This window comes from Lissotriton helveticus, chromosome 9 (assembly GCF_964261635.1).
Source record: "Lissotriton helveticus chromosome 9, aLisHel1.1, whole genome shotgun sequence".
Taxonomy (NCBI): Eukaryota; Metazoa; Chordata; class Amphibia; order Caudata; family Salamandridae; genus Lissotriton; species Lissotriton helveticus.
The window spans coordinates 183,555,408-183,577,280 of NC_136070.1; the positions used below are offsets into that span (position 1 = coordinate 183,555,408).

At 47.0% G+C, this 21,873-nt stretch overlaps 1 protein-coding gene across 7 annotated transcripts in view; it reads right to left on the reverse strand.

The window, feature by feature from the left end:
- NIN (ninein) overlaps nt 1-21,873 on the reverse strand; it is a 298,787-nt gene that overhangs the window by 57,398 nt on the left and 219,516 nt on the right. For all 7 annotated transcript variants that reach the window (XM_078659731.1, XM_078659730.1, XM_078659727.1 and 4 more), the window contains one exon: nt 19,950-20,129. In XM_078659731.1, coding sequence (XP_078515857.1) covers nt 19,950-20,129 — 180 coding nt within the window. The remainder of the gene's footprint in view (nt 1-19,949; nt 20,130-21,873) is intronic.

Below are 21,873 nucleotides of genomic sequence, written 5' to 3' on the forward strand. Positions count from 1 at the left end.
TTTTTTAAAATATATTTTTATTGCAGCATCAATATGTGTACAATCAATTCGCCAATCAGGTCAGCATCCTGCAGTCGCGTATTACAGGCTCCTAGAAAATAAGTCTTACACGGCCATTCAGCTCACACCCCGGAGGTCGAGCGGCATTAGACAGGAGAGCATTAGTCGCTGAAAGATGCACTAAGGCTCACATAGACCTGTTTCTCAGGCAGTACTCGGGGCTGTGTTTCTTACCACCCGATTCTCCTGTACCCGGCCTACTGAGCTCCTAACAATATCAAACATCCCCCCCCTCCTCAACTCCCCACCCTGTGTGGTGCTGCTGCTGATTTAAGAGCTAGGTCTTGAGGAGTCTTCTGAAGGCTAGTAGGTCTTGGGTCTGCCGTAGGTTGGTGGTGAGGGTGTTCCAGGTCCTGGTGGCGAGGTGGGAAAAAGATCTGCCGCCGGTGGTCGTTCTTCGGATGCGGGGGATAGTGACGAGGGCGAGGCCGGCGGAGCGGAGCTGGCGGGTGGGGGTGTAGAAGCCGAGTCATCTGTTGAGATATGCTGGCCCGGTATTATGGAGAGCTTTGTGTGCGTGGATGAGGAGCTTGAAGGTTATCCTCTTGTTGACGGGGAGCCAGTGCAGGTCTCTTAGGTGGGGTGTGATGTGGCTGCGGCGAGGGATGTCGAGGATCAGACGTGCAGAGGCGTTCTGGATGCGTTGCAGCCCTCTCAGGAGCTTGGCCGCTGTTCCTGTGCAGAGGACATTTCCGTAATCCAGCCCTCACATGTACCATCAGGCACCCTGTTTTAGGGCTGTCAGGGGTGACTTACAAATATTACATGTGTTAGGGGACATGAAATGTGTGTCATGTCTTCACTTTTTTTCTGCACAAAAACACACCCCTTGAAATAGCCTGTCATGTGTTTGGTGAGGGGTCCCTTAGGGCGGCACGATTCGTGCTGCAACTCTTGGGGACCCTCTTTAGTATCTTAGGTTCTGGGTACCAGGGGTTCCATTTACTAGGGACTTACAGAGAGTGCTAAAGGTATTGCCAATTGGGAGAAACAATTCTACAGTTTTTGGAAAGCGATCTGGCATTGGGGGCCTGGTTAGTAGGGACCCAGTGCACTTCCAGTCAAAATCACTTCAATTATTAGGCAATATCAGTGGAGGTGACCATGTAAAAAATTGGTATTTTCCTACAACAGTCCTTGCTTCTCACAGCTCTTCGGTGTCCTTCTACTTAGGTTGGCAGGAATCTGTTTCCTGGTGCCAGGGGGTCCACTAAATACGAGATTCAGGGATGTTAGGGGAGTGTAGGGAAGTAGTCACTGGGCTGCTTACCCCTAGGCTCACAACGTCCCCTATAAGACCACTTCCTGTGGGAAGTGGGCATAACCGTGTCCCAGAGTTCCTAATTCTGCCATCAAGATGGCAGACTTAACTTTCATATCCACATCAAGAAGCCCACCTGAGGGTGGACAAGCCTCTCAGTCTGGTTTTATGATAGAAGCACGCCTGGTTAAACCACGTGCGCCTCTACCAAGCAGCGCAAACCATGAATGTGTTTTAATCACACATTCCTTTATCACGCATGCCTTTACTACGCAATTTCGTGGTATAGGCATGAACGGTAAAGGGGTATGTGTGGCTAAAGTTGCCACAGCTCCTACCCCCACCAACCCTCGGCTGCCCCCCAGCCCTGTGCTGTTTCTAAAAGCCTCCCCCTTTACTAACACTATCTCGACCCTCCGTGCAGACTCTACCCATTCCCCTCCCCTAATGCCTAAAACCCTGCCCCTTTACTTACACTACCAGACTCCCCCAAACCCTGCGCTGTCCCATTAACTACCCGGACCACTTCCACTGCCCTGAAACCTATGCCGACACCCCTGCCCTAAAAACTTCCCTGACTACCCCTTCCCCTCCCACTAGCCTAAAACCCTGCCCCTTTACTTACACTACCCAACCCTCCCCCAGAGCCATCCCTTAAACTACTACAACCCTTCAGGTGCCCCGAAACCTACCTCAACCACCCCAGCCCCACTCACCTCACCATGGTGTCTTCCTGCTTTCTTCTTTACGTTCTTCCGTCCCTGCAGCTGCTAGACCGCGCGCTGCCTTAACCCCGCATATGCGTGGTTAAGGCAAGCGTGGTTGCGCTTGCTTAGTCGGAACTCCAATGGTTAAGAGTGCGTTTTTCCGACTGTTCCTCCACAGACTAGTAACTTTCCCACCTGTCCTGGCGCCAATTGGGCCCTGGTCAAGAGGGGGTTAGCATCCAGACCTCTGAAGGCATCCCGATTTGCATACCAAAGGAGGAGGGGGCTCTTTGAAGCTCCCTACCTTGGAATGCCAACTTCCCAGACTTCCTGGAGGTGGTGTAAAACACCTCCCTCCAGAGCAGGCATTGTTCCTGAGGGGGCAGAAACTTGTCTGTGGTGGAAGGCTGGATTAGACCAGTCAGCCAACACACTAGAGGACTGGTAGTTTTCAGGGGGTACATCAATGGTACCCTCTGGGTGCATGTTTAAATGAATCAGTCCCTGGAACCAGTTTGGATTTATTAATAGGAGATGTTTTAAACACTATATGTTTCAGTTAAGCCATTATGTAGCTGGGGAACTCGTTTAGACCAGTGCACAGTTCACACCTTAAGATGGCTTCCCTGCTCACTTGCAATGTCCAGTAATAGAACTGAAAATCACATGGACATATCTGCTCATGCAGGAAAGTGCTCACATAAACATTTAATGCACCCAGCCTTAGGGCTAAAAGGCCTATTTTAGGGGTGACTTGCATATAATAGATGCAGAGACTTTGGTCCCTTAGGGTGGCATAAAATATGCTGCAGCCTTTGGGACCCTCTTTAGCACTCTGAGGTACCATATACTAAGGACTTACAGGAGTACTAAAGTCCTTAAAAAACTGTAGCACTATTAGACAACACTTTGTTTTGGGAAAGGAGTACTGGCCCTGAGGTCTGGTTGGCATAGAGTTTTGTGCATAGAGTCGAAAATCAGCATCTAGTAACTAAAAAGGGGACAGAAAGTGGGTGGACAACTACAACAAAAGCCCAGTAACCAATCCTGACTAGTAAACTACCAACCTTTGAAACGACTTCCGGTAAGAATATCAAATGCTTCCCTTCACCAGAATGCCAAAACAACAACAAGCATTTACAATGCAACGGTTTCGCCTTCGGAAACGTTAGAGCTATTGGCATTGTAAATGACAAACTTTTTATTTAGGTGTTGGTTTTGAAAACAGATAAATAAATGGCATTGTCATTTACAATGCCAATAGCTTACTCTGTCGCAAATGCGAGACGTATTGCATTTGCACACACACACACACACACAAGAGCCCCACACACACACACAAGAGCCCCCCACACACACACGAGGCCCACACACACACCACACAAGAGCTGATGAATAATACAGCAAGAAAGAAGAAACAATGGCAGTGCTTCCGGGTGGGGGTAAGTGGGGTGGCAAAGTAAACAAACCTGATTAGAGACCGATAAATGCTAACATTTGCAAAGCAAGTTAAACATGTGTGCGAGGAAAATTGGATAAGGGCGAAACAAAGGAAGAAAAAGCACGTAACAAAAGAAAGAAAGATAGAAAAGAAAAATGGAAGAATGGAACAAGGGATGAAGGGAACTCTCTTCCGGCGGAACTTTCTAGAAAGGTTCCAGAACGCGCAAAGTGGAGTTCAGCCTAGGGAAAGTCACTCATGATGCCATCTACTTTAGCATAGGAGAAACCAGGATAAAAACATGTGAGCGTAAAGTAAATGCGATTTTAGGAAGGTCCCATGATCGAAAATTAAAGCACAAACTAAGAATGTCAAGAAGGTAGGAACTTACAACCAAACATGCAAAAATGTGTCATCCAAATTACAAATCAACTGCAATGCTATGACAAAACAAAATACAAACTAAGGGAATGAGACCTACAACTGCGATAATATTAAAAGCATATCAGGCGTCACATAATTACACGTTGCCACATTGTTAGTACCCAGTGAAAAAGAAATGTCGAACCCCTTGCACACCTGTTTGCACTGGTAATACCTGGCTTGCGGTAACACTTCTGAAAACACTGGAGAACGTTCGCTATTTGCACCTCTTTTAGCACATACTTCCAAGTCTGAATGACTGGGTTTAAATAACATAGTATTGCAGTTAAGTGGAGATGTGTGTCTCAATGGTTAGAGCAGGCAGACCTTGATGCAGAGCTCTGGCCAGGGACCAGGGTTCGATTCCCGCCTCGGCGGGTCTCCAGCTCATTAATTCCCCTGACTGGATATTCTCGCCTCAGTGCCTGTTCTGATCATGGGTCCCACGCTGCAACTCTGGGCAATAGCTTGCTTAGTCTCCACAACGGCCCCAAAAGCGCTGGGATGCCTGGCTGCACCTGGGGGGTGCCCAGGAGTGGACATTTCCCAGGAAAGCCAGGAAGGGTTCCTAAGCGGTATACGGACAGCACCGGGACACCTCCGGTGGAGGTAGCTGTGCGCTTTACAAATTCCGACATTTACATTTTATTTTTAAAGAGGTCAGAAAAACGGATGAAAATTAGAATGGAGGCTTATGCATTTCACAGTGAAATGGAACATTGGTTCACATGCAACAGGATGTCGAACGTACTCCAGAGTACATAATTACATAAAACGTATCTAGGCTTTCCTGTTTTCAGTTTCTATTTTTGGTAAATTCTGGTGGTGTTTTTTCAGTGTTTTCCAGTGATTTTCATACCTTAAAAAAACAGTGCTTTTCAGTGGTTACTCATTTTCGCGCCAAAAAACCCAACTGAAACAGTGTTTTACCGGTGTTTGTGGAACGCTTCGCTTTTATTATTGCGTTTTCCGTTTTCTTCAGAAATGGTATCATGCTCTACATTTCAGAAGTTAATACAGTCATGAAATACTTTCCATTGTACTTTGATTCTGCAGCTCAGATTTAACAAGCATTTGCAATGCAATAGGTCTCGCACTTATGCGAGTTTAAGCTATTGGCATTGTAAATGACAAAGCCTTTTATTTATGTTTAAATACAAATACAAAAATAAAAGGCATTGTTATTTGCAATGTCCACAGCTCAAACTTGCGTTAATGCAAGACCTATTCCATTGCAAATACTTGTTTTAAATGTAAGCTTGAATTGGTGACTCAGTTTGTCAATAAATATACGTAGAGAATTTTTTTTAATGCTATAATGAAATTGCAGTGTGGCCGAAGAGGCATATGCAAGTCAAAAAATGGGGTTAAGAAAAAGACTTCCTGTAGCAAAAAAAAAAGTATTTGGGGCTTTTTTTGCACTTGATTTTTTTTGTCCGACAGTGATAGTAGCTTTTGCTTTTTTGACCTCTCTCCAACAGGATTGTGTAGCAAGTACTGAAATGCAATAAGGTACTGTTAGGTGCACCATGACAATAGGTCTCGCCTTTGGGACCTTATTAGTATTTAGTTTTGCAGCACAATATCCCTGGTCAACAACATTAACCCCTTTAAAGCGTTGTAAATCCCTCCCCAGTGCTGCGCTGTCCATTGGAACTAGTGCTGAATGGACGTCCAACGGTCGTGCGCAGCACTGGGGAGGTAGTGGCCGTGACGACCGTTGGCCGACGGCAGCAATTAAGGGGTTAACTGTTGCTTGCCGAGTCGTTTTCTGGCTGCCGATATACGCTGAGTGTTATACATGGAGATGTTACTTTTGAGCCAAAGTCAAATGTGATGTAACACAACATACGTATAAAATCCCGCTGCCTACCTCATTTGCTCCCAACACTAATCTATCAATAGCACATTAGTTTGTGAATCTTAGAAAGAAAAAAACAAAATAATTTATAATTGTACACAAATAAAACTACTTGAATGTTAAAAAAAACAACAACACATTGCAATCTACGTGGTACTTGTTTGTGTAATTAACGGCTGAAATGCCAGAAACCGGTCCTAGGAAGCTTGTTTCCGGTCCAGGGAAGGCATGGCTTGACAGTCGGGCTGGACTGTTCCTATGAGGCACAGGGTCAGACTGATTTGCACATGTCTGAACTGGGGTGGCAGAGTGGGCTAAAGAATGGTGATGGATTAAACCCAGATCTTTTTACTGGGTGTGAGTGTTTGATTGGTTCAGATGCTCCGTCCATCACCACCCCTTTTGTACCTGTTCGTGTAATTAGCCATTTTTTTAAAGCGGAAAGTAGCCAATGTAATCACATCGGCCCAACTCAACAATGCTCGTTTTGTCGACTTTAGAAGGATGAAGGGTGGAATCTGCCTTGCGGTGGTTGCTGCTGTGGCCTGTAGGCTAACTCCGGAAACCCGCGTGGGAGCGTTTAACTGAGCTTTCTTTCTTGCCTGTGTGGCAGTTTGCATTCCTATCAGTAACAATTACAATCCCTTACAATGTTAGTTACATTTAAACACTCACACTTAGAGTTGCAGGAGCACTGTTCATTTGATTCCAAATGTGACCATTTCTGTTCAATCATAAAGCAAACCCTCTTTTATTTTTAAGTCCTCTGCCCACGGTCCCAAGACGGGAAGGAGGAAGGGAAGTTGATCGGTGCTTTTTTTCCAGAGTTTTATACAGTGCGAACTTGAACCCGGTATCGGTTATCAGAGCGCTTTACATAGCACCAGTTGCGTTACATGAGGGCATATTCATCATTTTGTTAGGCATGGGGAGATTAAGTGCTTTGCACAGACTCACAGGATTTTCAGTGTAGAGCAAAATGTGGAAACCACAAAGTATGGTCAAGGCTTCTGCCATGACCCTGCTCTAGTACGCTACTGCCGGCTCGCTATCACTATAGGCTCTATGCCTCGTCTTTAAGGCTCTGCACGGACTAGGACCGATACCACTCCAAAACCTCTTTTTTTGGTACCAAGCTGCCAGACCTTTGAGATCCTCCTCGGCGTTCCTGGTGAGGATTCCCAGGATAAACAGAGTGAGGATGGGCGGCCGCGCTTTTAGCTTTGCGGCCGCCACGCTATGGAACACCCTACCTCTGACATTGAGGAGTAGACAAGATCTGTCCTCTTTCAAAAGGGATCTCAAGACCCACTTATTTCCAAGAGCAATCTAAGGCACTCACCCGATGGTTGGATTCGGTCTCAGCGCCAGGATACCCTTTGGGTGACAGTTGCGCTTAATAAGCATTAAATACATACAAATACATATCACAGATAGTCAAATGTTCTCACTGCCAACACATTAGCTGCAGAAATTGGGAATTTTGCTGAAACCTATAGATATTGCAGTTATTAACTTCTTTTTGCTCTGGTTGTGCTGTGCAGTTGTTTTGGAGGCAGACGGACCATTGCACTCCAGAAATCTAGTATCCAAAGCTCCTCTCTATGAAAACGGAATTCTCAACATTGGAGCAGAGAATATCTTTCAGCCAATCTAGGGATTGGCTGAAACTATGAAATGAGATTAACGATAATCAACTGTTTGGCTTTTCCCTATCAAGAAAATGACAAAGAAAAAGGCCATGCCTGGAGGTTTGGGCCAAAAGGGAAGATAAGCAGCCTTGAGTAAGTGCATATTCACAGAAGTGCAATTCTAGCTGACACAGAGCCCAGAGGTACTTCTGGAACTGAACCACGGAAAAGGAACACGTACTGAACACACATCTTTTCTGACAATGCATTGTTCTATGAATACACGTAAACGCTGCCACCACCCCTCCACCCCCCCAAAAGGCAATGATGTGCTGAAATGTGCTACACTGTGGCAACAAATAAAAAAGGCACAACAATAAAAAGTTTTTTCTATGTAGGGAGCTGCTTTGATAAAGGTCAATAATGCAATAGAAATGTTCTGATGTATCATTGGGCGGCAGAAAAATCACAGCAACCATGGACAAGAAAGATATTATAGCAATGTGATAGCTTCAACAGTAGTTGCTGGAGTGGAAAATGTTCAAGAAGTAAAACAGAAATGACACGCAATAAAAGAAAGAGCTTACACAGACTGGGAAAAGGTGACATAAATTACCAGCAAACAACGATGCTCGGTGCTTGTTAAATTCAAAGCAGTCCTCGACGTGACATCAGCCTCAAGTCTCCTCAAAGCGGCCACAACTCTTAATAAGCATTTTCCTTCGGAATCACAATAGTCTTCAGGTCGGACACAAATTTGCCATCACAAAAACATATTCTGGGTCTGCTTAATGACACCTCGGTGCTCTCCTTGGCTTGACCCCCTACACTGCTGCAGTTTAGCCTAAGGGGGTGGGAGTGCGTGCAAGGGAGTGAAGGTGGGTAGGATAGCAGTGCCACACATCGAAATGGGCGCGCTTTTGTTCCTGCCTCTGATAGTTATGCGCAAATACTTCGCCTTAATAGCCCCCTGCCAGGAAGTGTTAAACCTGCCAAATGACACAATTACAGGCTGCCTCACCCGCGAAATGCAGGCAGGGCGATGACTGATGCAAGGCCTCAGAGCTAAAGGGGAAGCGCTTGCATTTCTTTTGGCTTGCAAATGTTTCTTCGATTTTCGTGAAATTGCAATGCGTGGAAAACGGCAAAAAACAAAAAACAACATAGGTGCATAATTTTATTTTATTATTGCAATTTACGAGACCAGAAGAGAAGGTGACCCTGCAACTCTCTCTCCCTGAGCATATAAGGAGGGAGAAAAACAGAGAGTGAACAGGCGGAGAAAACAGGGGAACAGAAACGAAAGAGGAAAATAAGGAAACACCAACAGAGCACACACAAGGAGAGAGGTAATAGTGTCTGGTGTGCATGTCAGTGGAAGAGGGACTGGATAGCAAAGCGTGAGAGGGAGAGAATGCGCGTCAGGAGAGAGAGGTTATAAAGCTGCAGGTGAGGAAATAGCTGAGCCAGAGGAGACGAGTGAGAGACCAGATATGACAAGCCCAGGAGTGGTGCAAGAAATTTAAGTGTGCCGCCTCTTTCCCAGGTGCCCACTCCTCTCGCCCACTCCTTTGTTAACAACATCAAAGCCCTGTTAAGTAAATGGTCTTTTTAAAGACCTGTGAAATACTCGGGTGCGGCTGGCCGCTGCAGTAAGACAGCAGAGCACAACACCTCCTCTCCCCCCAAGTGAGCCAGACAGGGGAGGGGGCCTGGTGTTGCTCTGTCCTGGGGCCATTCACACCATGGCTCCCCATGTGTGGACCGGCCCAGAAGCAGTGTTTTCGCCTGACACCTCCACGCCAGGCGCCAGTTTATTATGCGTTGGCTCCCTCCAGTGGCCAAAACCTGCAACAATGATGAAAATCAGTGACACTCGGTTTAAACCAGGTCAGCTGATTTTCATCCGGTAGGGTACTGTCGTTTAGAGTCGGTTTAAACCGAATTCCGAACAGCCTAAACGTATCTTAGCAGAAAATTCCAATCAAACTTTAAAACATGACATCTGCACAATTGCCTTAACACTTGACTTTGGCCTGGTTGAACAGCACTGAGAAAGAGTAAACTCATTAACCGCTCGGGTGCCATAAAATGTTGCTGAGACTTTGAATTCGGAGTACCACAAAAGAATGACTGCTGAACAGATGTCACAAATGACAAGAACGTAACACATGTCTACTGCGAGTTCTGTGCAGCAACTACATACTTCTAATCCCAATGTCGACATCTGTAACGCATGCCAGAGAGGGCCATCTGGTAAATCATTTCCTAGCTGGAAACAGTGAATGTGGGCAGGCATCAATCCTGACTGGGGACTACAGTAACACGCAGAACCATCGGGAAATGCTGTATTCATATCCGGTTAAAACTATGAGCTGTGTGTCCAAAGCAGCAGCAAGTAAAGTATATTCATTTTTTTACATACCAATATCATTTATGAGCCACAGAAAGCTCAAGTAATTAATTTTAAAAGCTGATGATGAAGACACTCCTTAATTTTGCTTCAATGATCCTAACAGGCTCTCAAAAAGTGCAATCCTTTGGTACTTACGGAGTAAGGAGGGGTAGGCAAGGAGATTTGCGAGACAACTTTCAGTAAATGTCCATTTTGCGTGTGGCTCACGTGCGCAATCGACGTGTTCACAACGATTGCGTTTTTATCGTTCAACTCCCAGGCGAAGGGATAGGGGTCTGGCAGAGGCACCAGAGTCTCCACTTCATACACGTCCTCCTCTTGGCCCGAAGGCCACAGGCCACTGAGCACTCTGGAACTCAAGGACGCGCAGTGGGACTCCATCGCTCTCACCGCCGCGCGCCCCAAACCTCGCGCACATCTCACGGAGGCTGGGCAGGTCTCCGCAGCGCACACCTGCACGGCAGAGCTCCGCGCGCCACCCCAGGTGTGTGACACCGGTGCCCGTCCTCCAAGAGAGCGTGGAGCTCCGTGCACAAACCGTCCTCTCGCGCGACTCAGGAATGTCCCAGGTAAATAGCGGGCGGATGGTAAACATTGGCAAGAAGTCTGCGGGTGGGAAAACCACTCGGACGGGTGTCCAACGAGCCCTTTAACTCCTCAGCGAGATTTGAGCGAGGGGAGCACGGCACAAGCATGAATAATGCAGGTCAGCCTTACTAAGCCAGCTCATGTTCTCTGACGGGGCAGGAACACGGCAGCAATCCAGTCAGCAGAGCTTAACTCGGCGGCAACTAGTAAACAGCGTGGGATCGTCAGGCAGCGAATCAATAAGAACCCTCTAGGTATAGTATTAACCCCGAAATGCGGATCCTTGGTGAAGCATGCGATGCAAGTAAGGCCATTTTGTGGGAGAAGAGAGCGCCGTGCTGTGCCGAGGAGACCCGCTGTCAGACTCTTCCGTGAAGTGCACAGGGGGGCAGGAAAGGCACGGACAGCGGGAGGGGGGCGGGAACGGCACACGGTCAGCAGGAGGGGGGGCGGGAACGGGCACTCACCTGGACTTCTTCAGGCGGCGGTCGTCCTGGAATGAACAAAACAAACCTAAAAAAAAAAAAAAAAAACAACCCGCCCACCGCCGAGATGACGCGCACAGAGGGGCGGAGAGGGAAGAAATCGCGGGAACGCCCACAAATCTGGTCCGGCCATGACGGACAGATCTGACAGATCTCTGTTCCAATGGCTAGCCTCCATTTATGGAGCTAGCCAATGGAACAGAGGGCGGATTCCCAAGCCACATAGTTATTCTCATTAGGTTTTCGCCTGCACGAAAAGCTGCGCAGTGCGCAGCTTTCACTTAGGCGAAACCTAAAAACTAATCAATGATCCAGAATACATTGACTAACCCCATCCATACACTCCTCATTCAGATCTGCGGTCATTGTCGCTCAGTTTACAACTAATACAGCTAATATTTTGCTTTCCAAAACTATCTCCTGCTCTGTCTAGTGTACAACTATGTCTTTTCTGTACGTCTGTCCTGTGCAAGGACAAGTCACTTGCTCAATAAAGAAACCACATGTATAAAATAAATGGGGTTGCTTGATCTATGCTTCACGATGGGCAGGAGTTGCATCCACTGTGTGTACCTGAAGTACATGTTGTTTGGAAACCTGGTCACAGAGAGGAAGAATGGCAAGTGCTGCATAGATTCCAAGATGCCTTGTAAGTGGAGCAGTGGTCCAAAAGATATGGCAATGCCACCAGTGATAGAGGAGAAATAGACAATAACCAGAGGGTTCTAATTGATCTATGTGCCCAGAACCAAGAGGAATGGGGACTTTTATGGTAAGAGGTCTAGGTCAGTGAAAAAGTAAGTGTTAGACCTAGTATATCTTGCCGTGATTACCCCTGACTTTTTGCCTCTGCCTCCTCTGCTTTTAGATGCTTTAGGTACTTTGCCACTGCTGATCAGTGTCAAAGTACAAGTGCTCCCTACGTAAATTGTAATGGTAATTGCTTAGCCAAGATTGGTATGTTTGCCTTACTTGTAAAGTACCTAGTGATGAGCACTGTGTGTGCTAGGGCTAGAAATAAAAAGGCACGCGCAGAAGGGAACTCAAATCAGCAGTGTAGGGCCTGTGCACAGTTTACTAAGTTAGCATATTGTTCTGACAAGTGCAACCACTAGTCAGGCCTAACTTTCCCTTCTACATACACATTGGGCACCCCTGTGGTAGAACCCAGGTAGTCCCTGGGCAGGGTGCAGTGTAGGTAAAAGGCAGGACATATACTAAGGTGTGTTATGTCCTGACAGTGAAAAACACTCCATTTCGTTTTTCACTGCTGAAAGGCCATCCTGCCCCTAGGACAGAATGGGGGAGGCTTGGTGTTTTATTTGTTAGCCTAGTTTCCTGTGAGTTTAAAATGGAGAGGTGAAGTGTAGTATGTATCAACTCACAGCGTCATAACACATCTTTCTGTAAAGGTGGTTTTGTCACTGTGTGATCAGAAACCACTCTTTTAGAAAGCGGCTGAGTTTTGTGCTTTAAGCATTTCTGTGTGTCTCTGCTGAAATGTGGATTGTCTGTCTGGATCTGAAAGGTGAGAGGAGCTGGAAGAGATCTTGACTCAAGGTGGGGTTGAGATGGTACCAGGCTGCCCTGCATCTGGAGAGTAGGGGAGGAGAAGCCCGGGAGGTGAAAAGGCCTGGGCTGGCGCTATAAACCAATTGACCCGTCTCCTGCTGAGTGATTAAGGATCCAGACCCCCAGTATCAAAGGGAGATAGATGACACTGGGAGGGAGACACCCAGAACTGATTTAGAGAGGGTTCAGGGACCCCTGAACACAAACTAACTTCAAAGACATTAAGGGGTATAACTATGGGAGCTGAAACCCATGAACATGGGAATGAAACAGAAATGGATTGAGACTGAAAAGGCTTGGACCCATTCTGTGGTCAAGAGGAACCTCTGCTAAAGAAGGAGCAACTGAAGAGACTGCTGTGGAAAGACCAATCCTTGCTTCGTGATCTGGGCTGGTCTGCAGTTTGCTGTTCTAACCATGGGAGAGGCTGTTGGGACTGTGCTTGGAGGCGCTGGGTCCCCCTGCTTGAAGAAGATTGTGCTTTGTGCTCTGTCTTGTTACCCCAAGGGCCCGAGGTGAGCTGGCTCTCTGTTTGGAAACACAGGATCAGAAAAGTTTCTGGAGAAGTCCCAAGCAACGCGGTGAGCGTGTGCTTTTGCAGCTTGAGACCCTCAGAAGTGTTGCTTTGTGATCGTGGGCATGCCCTAGTAAGCTGAGCCTCGAAGTGAGGCTTGGAGGCAAAGAGTGCGTGTCGTGGTGCAGGCTAGGGTGTTGGTGATGAGAGCCTGGTCGTTGTGTGCACCGAAAGAAGAAGTGAGTCTCGGATGCGCAGAGTGCGTGTTGTGGTGCAGCCAGGGCGCTGGTGAGGAGCACCTGGTCATCGTGTGCACCGGGAAAAGAGGTGAAACTCGGACACGCAAAGTACGTGTTGTGGTGCAGCCAGGGCGTTGGTGAAGAGCGCCTGGACATTGTGTGCATCGGGAGAACAGGAGAGACTCGGACGCGCAGGGTGTGTGTCGAGGTGCAACTTGAGGCGCTGGTAAGGAGTGCCTGGGTAGGGTGTGCACTGAATTCGCAGTAAAGTCTCTACAGTGCTGAGGGTGGTGTAGGAAGGTGGATACCTGACTATGGTTACCCCAGATTTTTTGCCTTGTGTTTAGCTGGTTTTCGACTTAGTTGGCCTGGGATCCTGCTAATCAGGGCCCCAGGCTATCTGCTCTCTCTGTAAAATGGACTCCATGTACCTTAGGTACATAACTAATTGGATATTGGATCACCTTATGAGTCCCTGTATAGTGTACTATAGGTACCCAGGGCATAGGTGCACCCAAGGCCTACCAGGGGCTGCAGCATATCGTTTGCCACCCCTGGCTGGCCATCCAAACTGACAACTGGCTGATCACTCAGCTGGGGCAAGGTCGAGTAATCACCCCTTGCTTAGATATAGTATTCCTATGTCTAACCCTATATCTGGACACATATACACCTACAAGTCACTCTTATGGCAGGCCTTAACAATCCTGAAGGCAGAGTGCTTGGTTTTATGTGAGATGGTGCTCTAGCATGAGCTGAGCCTGTCTGCAGCTTTCGGAACCATGTCCTTATAGCAGTTCCAGGATATTGCCATACCATATACTCTTAAGTGCATTATGTACCTCGCGGTCAGATGCTAACTTTGGTTTGGCTTTATCAAAACATGTCGTGTAAGGTGTCATACGCTTTGGAATACTACCCCCTCGCCAGTTCAGGCGACGGGGGTAGCATTCCACCCTTCTAGAGGGAGAAGACATGTTACCTCCATTAATCCTGGTTAAAGTTAACCAGAGCCTCAGCATCACAAAATGGATGCTGCTGCCACAGACACAAGTCTGACCTCCTGCTGCTGGGAGTCCTTCCAGCGAGGGAGGCTTGGACAATAGGTTTCCTGTCACAGGGAGGTGCTAGCACCACCCCAGACAGGAGATAGTTGATTGGGGCAGGGAGGGCTGAATGAAACTAGACACTGCCTGGGGCACACAAGGTGTCCCATGCATAGGCCAGTTCAAACCGGTGCTGGGGCAATCCAGCCCCAGGTCTTGCGCGAAACTGGACAAAGGGAAAGGGGTGTAACCACCCCCTTCCTGGGTCCCACCCATAGGAGGGACCTAGCAGGTAATCCAGCCCCTTGATTTGGAATAAAGGTAGGAGCTGTGTCCTTAGACTTTAGATAATCCTGATTGGAACTGTGATACGAAACTCTGGACCCTTCGACATCCTACTCGATATAGAAGACCGAAGAATCTCCTTTGTGGTCAAGGAGTGACCACCCTGTGCAAGCAGGCACCATCAAGCGCTCAACGGTTTGCTTTATCGTTGCTCCCGCCGGAGCTCGAACGACAGAGCCTGACAAGACCCAGACTTCCAGACATCCAACAGCCCGATCCACAGCCACAGCTAAGCTGGGACCCGTGGAGGCGACGAGAGACGTGGGACCGGCCATCTTGGAAAGCCAGCGAAGTGCTTTCTGTGCAGCCCCCGAGGCACCCTCAAAGCTGTACATTGGGGATTGAGAAGCCCCAGCCCCGAGCATCCTTTGCACCGAAGATCACCTCTCCACACTCACCGAGTGCTGCGTGGGGCCCTTTTGCATTTTCCTGCTCGACACGTCTGTCCGGTCACTTGCCCGCGGCCTTCGATACTGTCAGCCATCAGGTCCTTACCCAACGCCTAGAAAACATCGGAGTGAAAGAGACGGCGCTGAAATGGCTTTCGTCCTTTCTTTGCCAACGCTCCTTCCAAGTCTGGGAAGGTGAAGGCCGCTCCCCTTCCATCCCCCTCCGGTGTGGTGTGCCACAGGGCTCATCACTGAGCCCTACGTTATTTACCGTGTACATGGCCCCACTGGAGGGGCTGGTCTCGCCATTTGGAGTCACCATCGTCAGCTATGCTGACGACACACAGCTGGTGGTGACCCTCGCTGGTTCTGAACAAGAGTTCAAATTTTAGCCCTTCCCCAAGTATTTCAACACATTTTCGATATTTTTATTTTGAGTCAACGTACTACTTATTGGAACTAGGATTTGTTTGAGAGTGCCATGCTAGTGGTTGTCGACTGATTTGGCTGGATTTGCATGTGTGATTGTATCAGGAATTTATACACATGTAGCTGGATTAAAATATATGCCAATACAGTAAAACTCGGAACAAGTGAGTGTGTGGTATCAATGTAGGTTCACTAGTTTAACAAGCCACAAGATACATCTAAGTGTTTAGCAGATTAGAGAAACACAAGCACTGGCAAATGCAATAGGTATGCCACATTGTACGTGTGGGAGTATGTGGGTCAAGTCTAACACAGATCATAAGCAGTAACATTTGCATTGTGTTCCACGTCATGTGTGGTATGTACAGCCAGTGCAACCTCTTGGCCAACCGTATGTTTAATTCCAGAATTTTAAAATGATCGTCCTTTCTTTGCCAACGCTCCTTCCAAGTCTGGGAAGGTGAAGGCCGCTCCCCTTCCATCCCCCTCCGGTGTGGTGTGCCACAGGGCTCATCACTGAGCCCTACGTTATTTACCGTGTACATGGCCCCACTGGAGGGGCTGGTCTCGCCATTTGGAGTCACCATCGTCAGCTATGCTGACGACACACAGCTGGTGGTGACCCTCTCTCACCCCAAAAAAGAACCCTCCAATCTCCATGACTGTCTCTCCAATATACATCAATGGATGAGTGACTCATCTTTGAAATTAAATGGGTCCAAAACAGAGATTCTTCTCCTAGGTCAAAAAACATTGAATCTACCCCCTAACATCTTGCCCGCCTGTCTGGGTGAACCCCCCACCCCGAAAACAGAGGTCAAGAGTCTGGGAGTATGGCTAGAGAAAGATCTCACCTTCGGCACGCAGGCAAGGAAAACGGCCGGCATCTGTTACGGCCTACTTAGATCTTGTAGGAAGGTGCTCCCCCTACTCCCGCTAAAGTCCCGACTACTACTGATCCAAGGCCTAATTGTGTCCAGGCTGGATTACTGCAATGCCATTTACTTGGGAGCCCCGGAAACCACTCTTCAGATACTACAGAAAACCCAGAATGCTGCGGCCAGGCTACTTACGAATACCCCAGCCAGAACATCAGCCAGGCCCGCATTGAAAGAACTACATTGGCTTCCGATCAGGGAAAGAGTGACATTCAAGGCACTATGCCTGGCTCACAAAGCACTTCACAATGCAGGTCCACCAATCCTTAACGATTGTATCGTACCCTATAGGCCTACCAGAGCGCTACGATCAGACCATGGAAACCTTATCGTGGTTCCCAGGGTGAAAAGGTCCCGCACAGGAGGCCGCCGCTTCTCGGTCCACGCAGCGAAACAATGGAACGCGCTCCCACTGAAACTTAGATCAGAACCCAACCTCCTGCGTTTCAGGAAATCTCTTAAAACTCTGCTCTTCCCTTAAATCACTTCACCCCTGTAACTTTTTGTCCATCAAGACTACGAGGTTAGCGCTGGGATACTCTTGGGTGACTACGCGCTGTACAAAAACCTAAAATAAATAAAAATAATAAAATAGTGGCCTCTGTGACGACGAATCTTTGAATTTTCAACGCTGGTCTGGTTGCTCCAGACTGGCCCTTGCTCCCCTGAAAAGGAGCAGCCCATCAGACCTTGCTGGTCTGATCCAGAAGCCATCTTCGAATCCTGCGTAGGTTGCATTTGCCAAGGCCTGTTGACTCCGATTCGAGAACCGACACCGCCGAGAGCAAGAGCCTTCGTGGGACAGTCCATGTCCAGCACCTGGTCGTCGTCGACACCTACTGGTCCACGTGGCAGCGGAGACAAGCTTCACGACATCACCTGATTGCAACCAGACATCGCCTGGTTCCTTCCTGGTCACTGGCTAGTGACCCAGACTCTGTCCCCTCTGCTTTCAGGTACTCTACATCTTCGATCCACCCTTGGATCCAACCGGACTCTTCTCTCCTGGTCGCCTGCAGCATCTTTTCTCCAAGGCTCCATAGAACTCCACGACGAAACCCGACATACTTTGACACCTATGCACCCGCTTCCTGTGGGTGAGGTAACGAGAGTACTGCGGTGCTCCCTTAGAGATTACACTCCTAATGTCCTAGTTTTAAGTGGTTACGTTCTAGTCCAGTCGGAAGACTTCCAAATCTGCACCTTTCTAACTTTACGCACCCATTGGCTTCTATAGGTGCACGCATGTGCAATTAGACACTGCACCCACATCCTGTGGGCCTCCTGCTCCCTAACTGCTGTTAGTCCAGTGTAGCCCCAGCGATTCCCAAGGCCCTAGGCCTTACCATTGTTGGTGACGTGGTTCTTATACCACTATTTTAGTATATGGTTTTATGGGCCACCAGGGCCTATCCATATTTGTGCAACTTTTGTATGTTATATTAAGTTACTTGTTATACGCTTGTGCTCCTGTGCTCATAAAGAGTTAAGGGGATTTATTTACAAATAAATACATATATATTTTGAATATATAACCTGTGTGGTGTCCTTTCATTTGGTATTAAAAGGTTTGCATATGGTAAAACAGCTGGCTTCACATGCCCTCTTGAGTTTAGCCTAAGACTGCTTTTGTCCATCCTACCACTAGGATAGCTGGTCTATAAGGTTGACTTTACAACCATCACCATAAGGGTTGCTTGGACTGGTGCAAGGTGCTCACTAGAATAGTGAACATCATATACCAGGCCAACTTCTCACAGGTGGGTCACAGTGTTCACTGAGACCGCCGGAAGGAGGGCCAGGTCATTGGGTCCTTGAAGTGAAACAGTGGCGGCCCGGACCTGCAGGCTAGGAGGAGCTGAGCTGCCAGCCCGAGCTCACCGTACCCCGTGACGGAGTTCAGGATCAAGGCCCAATCCACTGAAGTAGGAGAGGAGAGTGGGGTCAGGACCCCCCAGGTAACGTGCGTCACCACCTGGGGTGAGGTGCGGGCCCGGAGGGACACACTCTCAGCCTCTCGATTCGGTCAGCTACGCAAGCCTGTTGCTTCGGCTCGGACCGCGGCCCGTGCTTACCCAAGGCGGGGCAGTACTGGGGCCACAGTGAGAAGCAGTACTTTTGTGTCATCATTGATCCATATTGGGGGCACTGTTAATGGAGCACCTAAACTGTCCTATTACACTTTGCAGTATTGCTGCTAACGAACTATCGAACTGTCATATGATGCCTGACCTCATTTGTGCCTGACGAACTATATGCTTGGTGCGCTACGCACTGCATTATTTTTCCCTTGCAGAGTACCTGATTGTAGCGTGATGCATTTGATTTCTTCCTGGTACATGGCATGCTGGTAGTGATTTGCATTGCATTATTTCTTCTATTGCAAAGTACATGACTGTGGAGCTACATATTATTTATAATATATTTTATTTTATTTATCCTGTATTTGTAAAGCGCACAGATACCCGTAGGTTTCCCGGCACTGGGGGCCGTCGGGAAGATTAAGCAAGCTATTGCCCAGAGTCACATGGTGCTGGGCAGACCCCTGCCACCGGTGCCGGGGATCGAACCGTGATCCCCAGAGTCCGGCGTCAGCCACCCTGGCAACTGCACCACACCTCTTCCACAATCTCTTCCTCTACGTATCGCATGGTTTCTCTGTTGCACAGTACAAGAGAATATCATTACGCATTGCAGTATTTCTTTTCTTTTGCAACATGTGTGATTCTAGCAATACGACTTGCCTAACCTTTTGGAAATAGTTAGAAGTAAGCTTAACTGTTGGTTAGAAGCAGTGGTTGGGGATTAAAATCTACATACCCACCCATTCTTATATGTTGGTTTTGTATTGTGTGATCATATCGTATAACTTCTTATATAAAGATTATACTCATTTTATAAAAACTTGTGTGGAGTCTATTTGTGGTGAAATCATTGGGTTGCTGTGAGTGTGGTTAACATTTTTTACACTCATGCCTTGGAGATGAGCCTGGCTGCTCGTGCCAAGCTACTAAGGGGTGAGCAGGGCTATCTCATACAGTGTCCTTACTTGGCCTAGCGTTGAAATGAGGGGTCAGGGACTCCTGCCTCCAACATTTGGTGGCGGAGGTGAGGGATAAGGACCCCCCACTTCCAACAGTAAGAAAAATTGAACGGCAAATAGTAGGTGGGACTCAATGAAAAGAGACAAAAAGAAGAAACTCATGACATGAAAAAAATGCTGCCTTATTTAGAGTATGTTGGACAGGATACACCATCACCAAGGTAGATGTCCGTCCACAAGTGTCATCCACAATAATGCTCTTTCATTAGGGTGGACGGGACATGCATTACCATACATTACGCCAGCCACACCCTAACTAAGATCCATTGATTTTAAGAAATCATGTGAATCTTAACTAATGACTTCCAAGTTTACAGCATTATCATGCAACATTACTTTTATGGCTCAAGACATTTTTAGGGATATAAAGCTACCAGTCTTTTTTTAATAAATATATTATAGACATTTTGTTCTCATCATAGGCACATTAAAATAATATAACGAAGATAAGATTGCCTTTCGAGGGAAAATATACGCATCGTAAGCACCATCCAGCCATACCTTCTCTCTGCACTGCATTAACTCCAGCTTAGTGTTCTGCACTTCTTTCTGGAGCCTTTCATTCTCCTGTCGCAGAAGCTGTTGTTCTTCCGTCATCAGGTGAGCCAGGTCGTCCCAGTAAAGTTTCTTCTGTTGTGTTTGTAACCCTGAGGAATGGACCGCCAGCTCTAGAACCTGGTTCTGAACAAGAGTTCAAATTTTAGCCCTTCCCCAAGTATTTCAACACATTTTCGATATTTTTATTTTGAGTCAACGTACTACTTATTGGAACTAGGATTTGTTTGAGAGTGCCATGCTAGTGGTTGTCGACTGATTTGGCTGGATTTGCATGTGTGATTGTATCAGGAATTTATACACATGTAGCTGGATTAAAATATATGCCAATACAGTAAAACTCGGAACAAGTGAGTGTGTGGTATCAATGTAGGTTCACTAGTTTAACAAGCCACAAGATACATCTAAGTGTTTAGCAGATTAGAGAAACACAAGCACTGGCAAATGCAATAGGTATGCCACATTGTAGGTGTGGGAGTATGTGGGTCAAGTCTAACACAGATCATAAGCAGTAACATTTGCATTGTGTTCCACGTCATGTGTGGTATGTACAGCCAGTGCAACCTCTTGGCCAACCGTATGTTTAATTCCAGAATTTTAAAATGATCTTTTAATATTATATTAAGTGTTCCCACTTTCAAAGTGTTATCTGCTGGAAGGTCGATGTGGTCATGGAGTGGAACCAATTAGCATCAATGTATAAACATTAACATGTTAAGTATTTTCTGACGGCAAAAGATATTAGTCCCCCTTGGGAGTACTAGAATTTTTCACAGATAGGCTAACAATGCTGGTTCTGAAAAAAAAAAAACAGCACAGTTGGCACAAAACCGACAACGTTAAATATAATTTAAAGGAATAATGTCATTCTATAGAGGATGCAGCTCCCAAAATGCACCAGTTTAATTATGATTCTATACAGTCCACTTTTAAGTACTTGGGAGTAAAGGATGCATGACCCACTGGAAGGTGCAGCTTCCAAGTAAGAATATCTGTTATTTTCTTTTTGGGAGATGCAGTTAATTAAGTGGATCCACACCTGAAAAAGTTGTGTGTGATATCAAGATGACGGAGAAAGATAACTCAGGCATGTAACTGGCAAATATTGTCGTGTTTCAAACATGGGAAGGGGCACGGCGGGTGGTAGGGTGAATAAAAAAACGTGCACTGAGCGTTGGGCAATAAGGAAACCATTTAAAAGGCTTACAACTCTACAATGTAACGAAATGACAAAGGTAATGGAAAGTTGAAGATGAACCAGGGTCTTTAGGTGCTAGAAGATAACAATGGATCAGGTTGTTGCTTCTATCCACCACTGTGTCCACAATCATGTACAATGCACTCAATCCTTCAGTTCAGTTCATGTGGGCAGTAGGCGCTCAGCAGAAACAGTATTACCTTCATTGATCATGCAACAAACACCAAAACTACATATGCCTCCTCTCGGAAATCCAGGCCCTGACAAGTTGAAAGTCTACATGTGTATCCCTGATTAATAAAGAAGAGCCATTCATGTCTCCTCAATATCGGAGCCCTTTCAGAGAGTAGTAAGTAAACATTCATGAGATTGAGAGAGACAATAAATGTTTACTCTTTTAGGACAAAAACAATTACACAGTGTATTCTCTACAGGGCTAACAGTTCAGAATCACAGATTGAGACTATGGTAGTCTTTCTTTTCACACAGCCCCACAAGTGAAATTTGTTACCTGAATGCTATTGCTCAGATGCAACTTCAATGCAAATTTCCCATGTCAGGGTATCAGTTATGGTGTACATTGTGTGTTTGATACCATAACTGTCCAATGTGAGGACCTTTTTTGTTCTATGTGAGCTGAACCAGAACTATCCTTTAACCCCTTCGACGCTC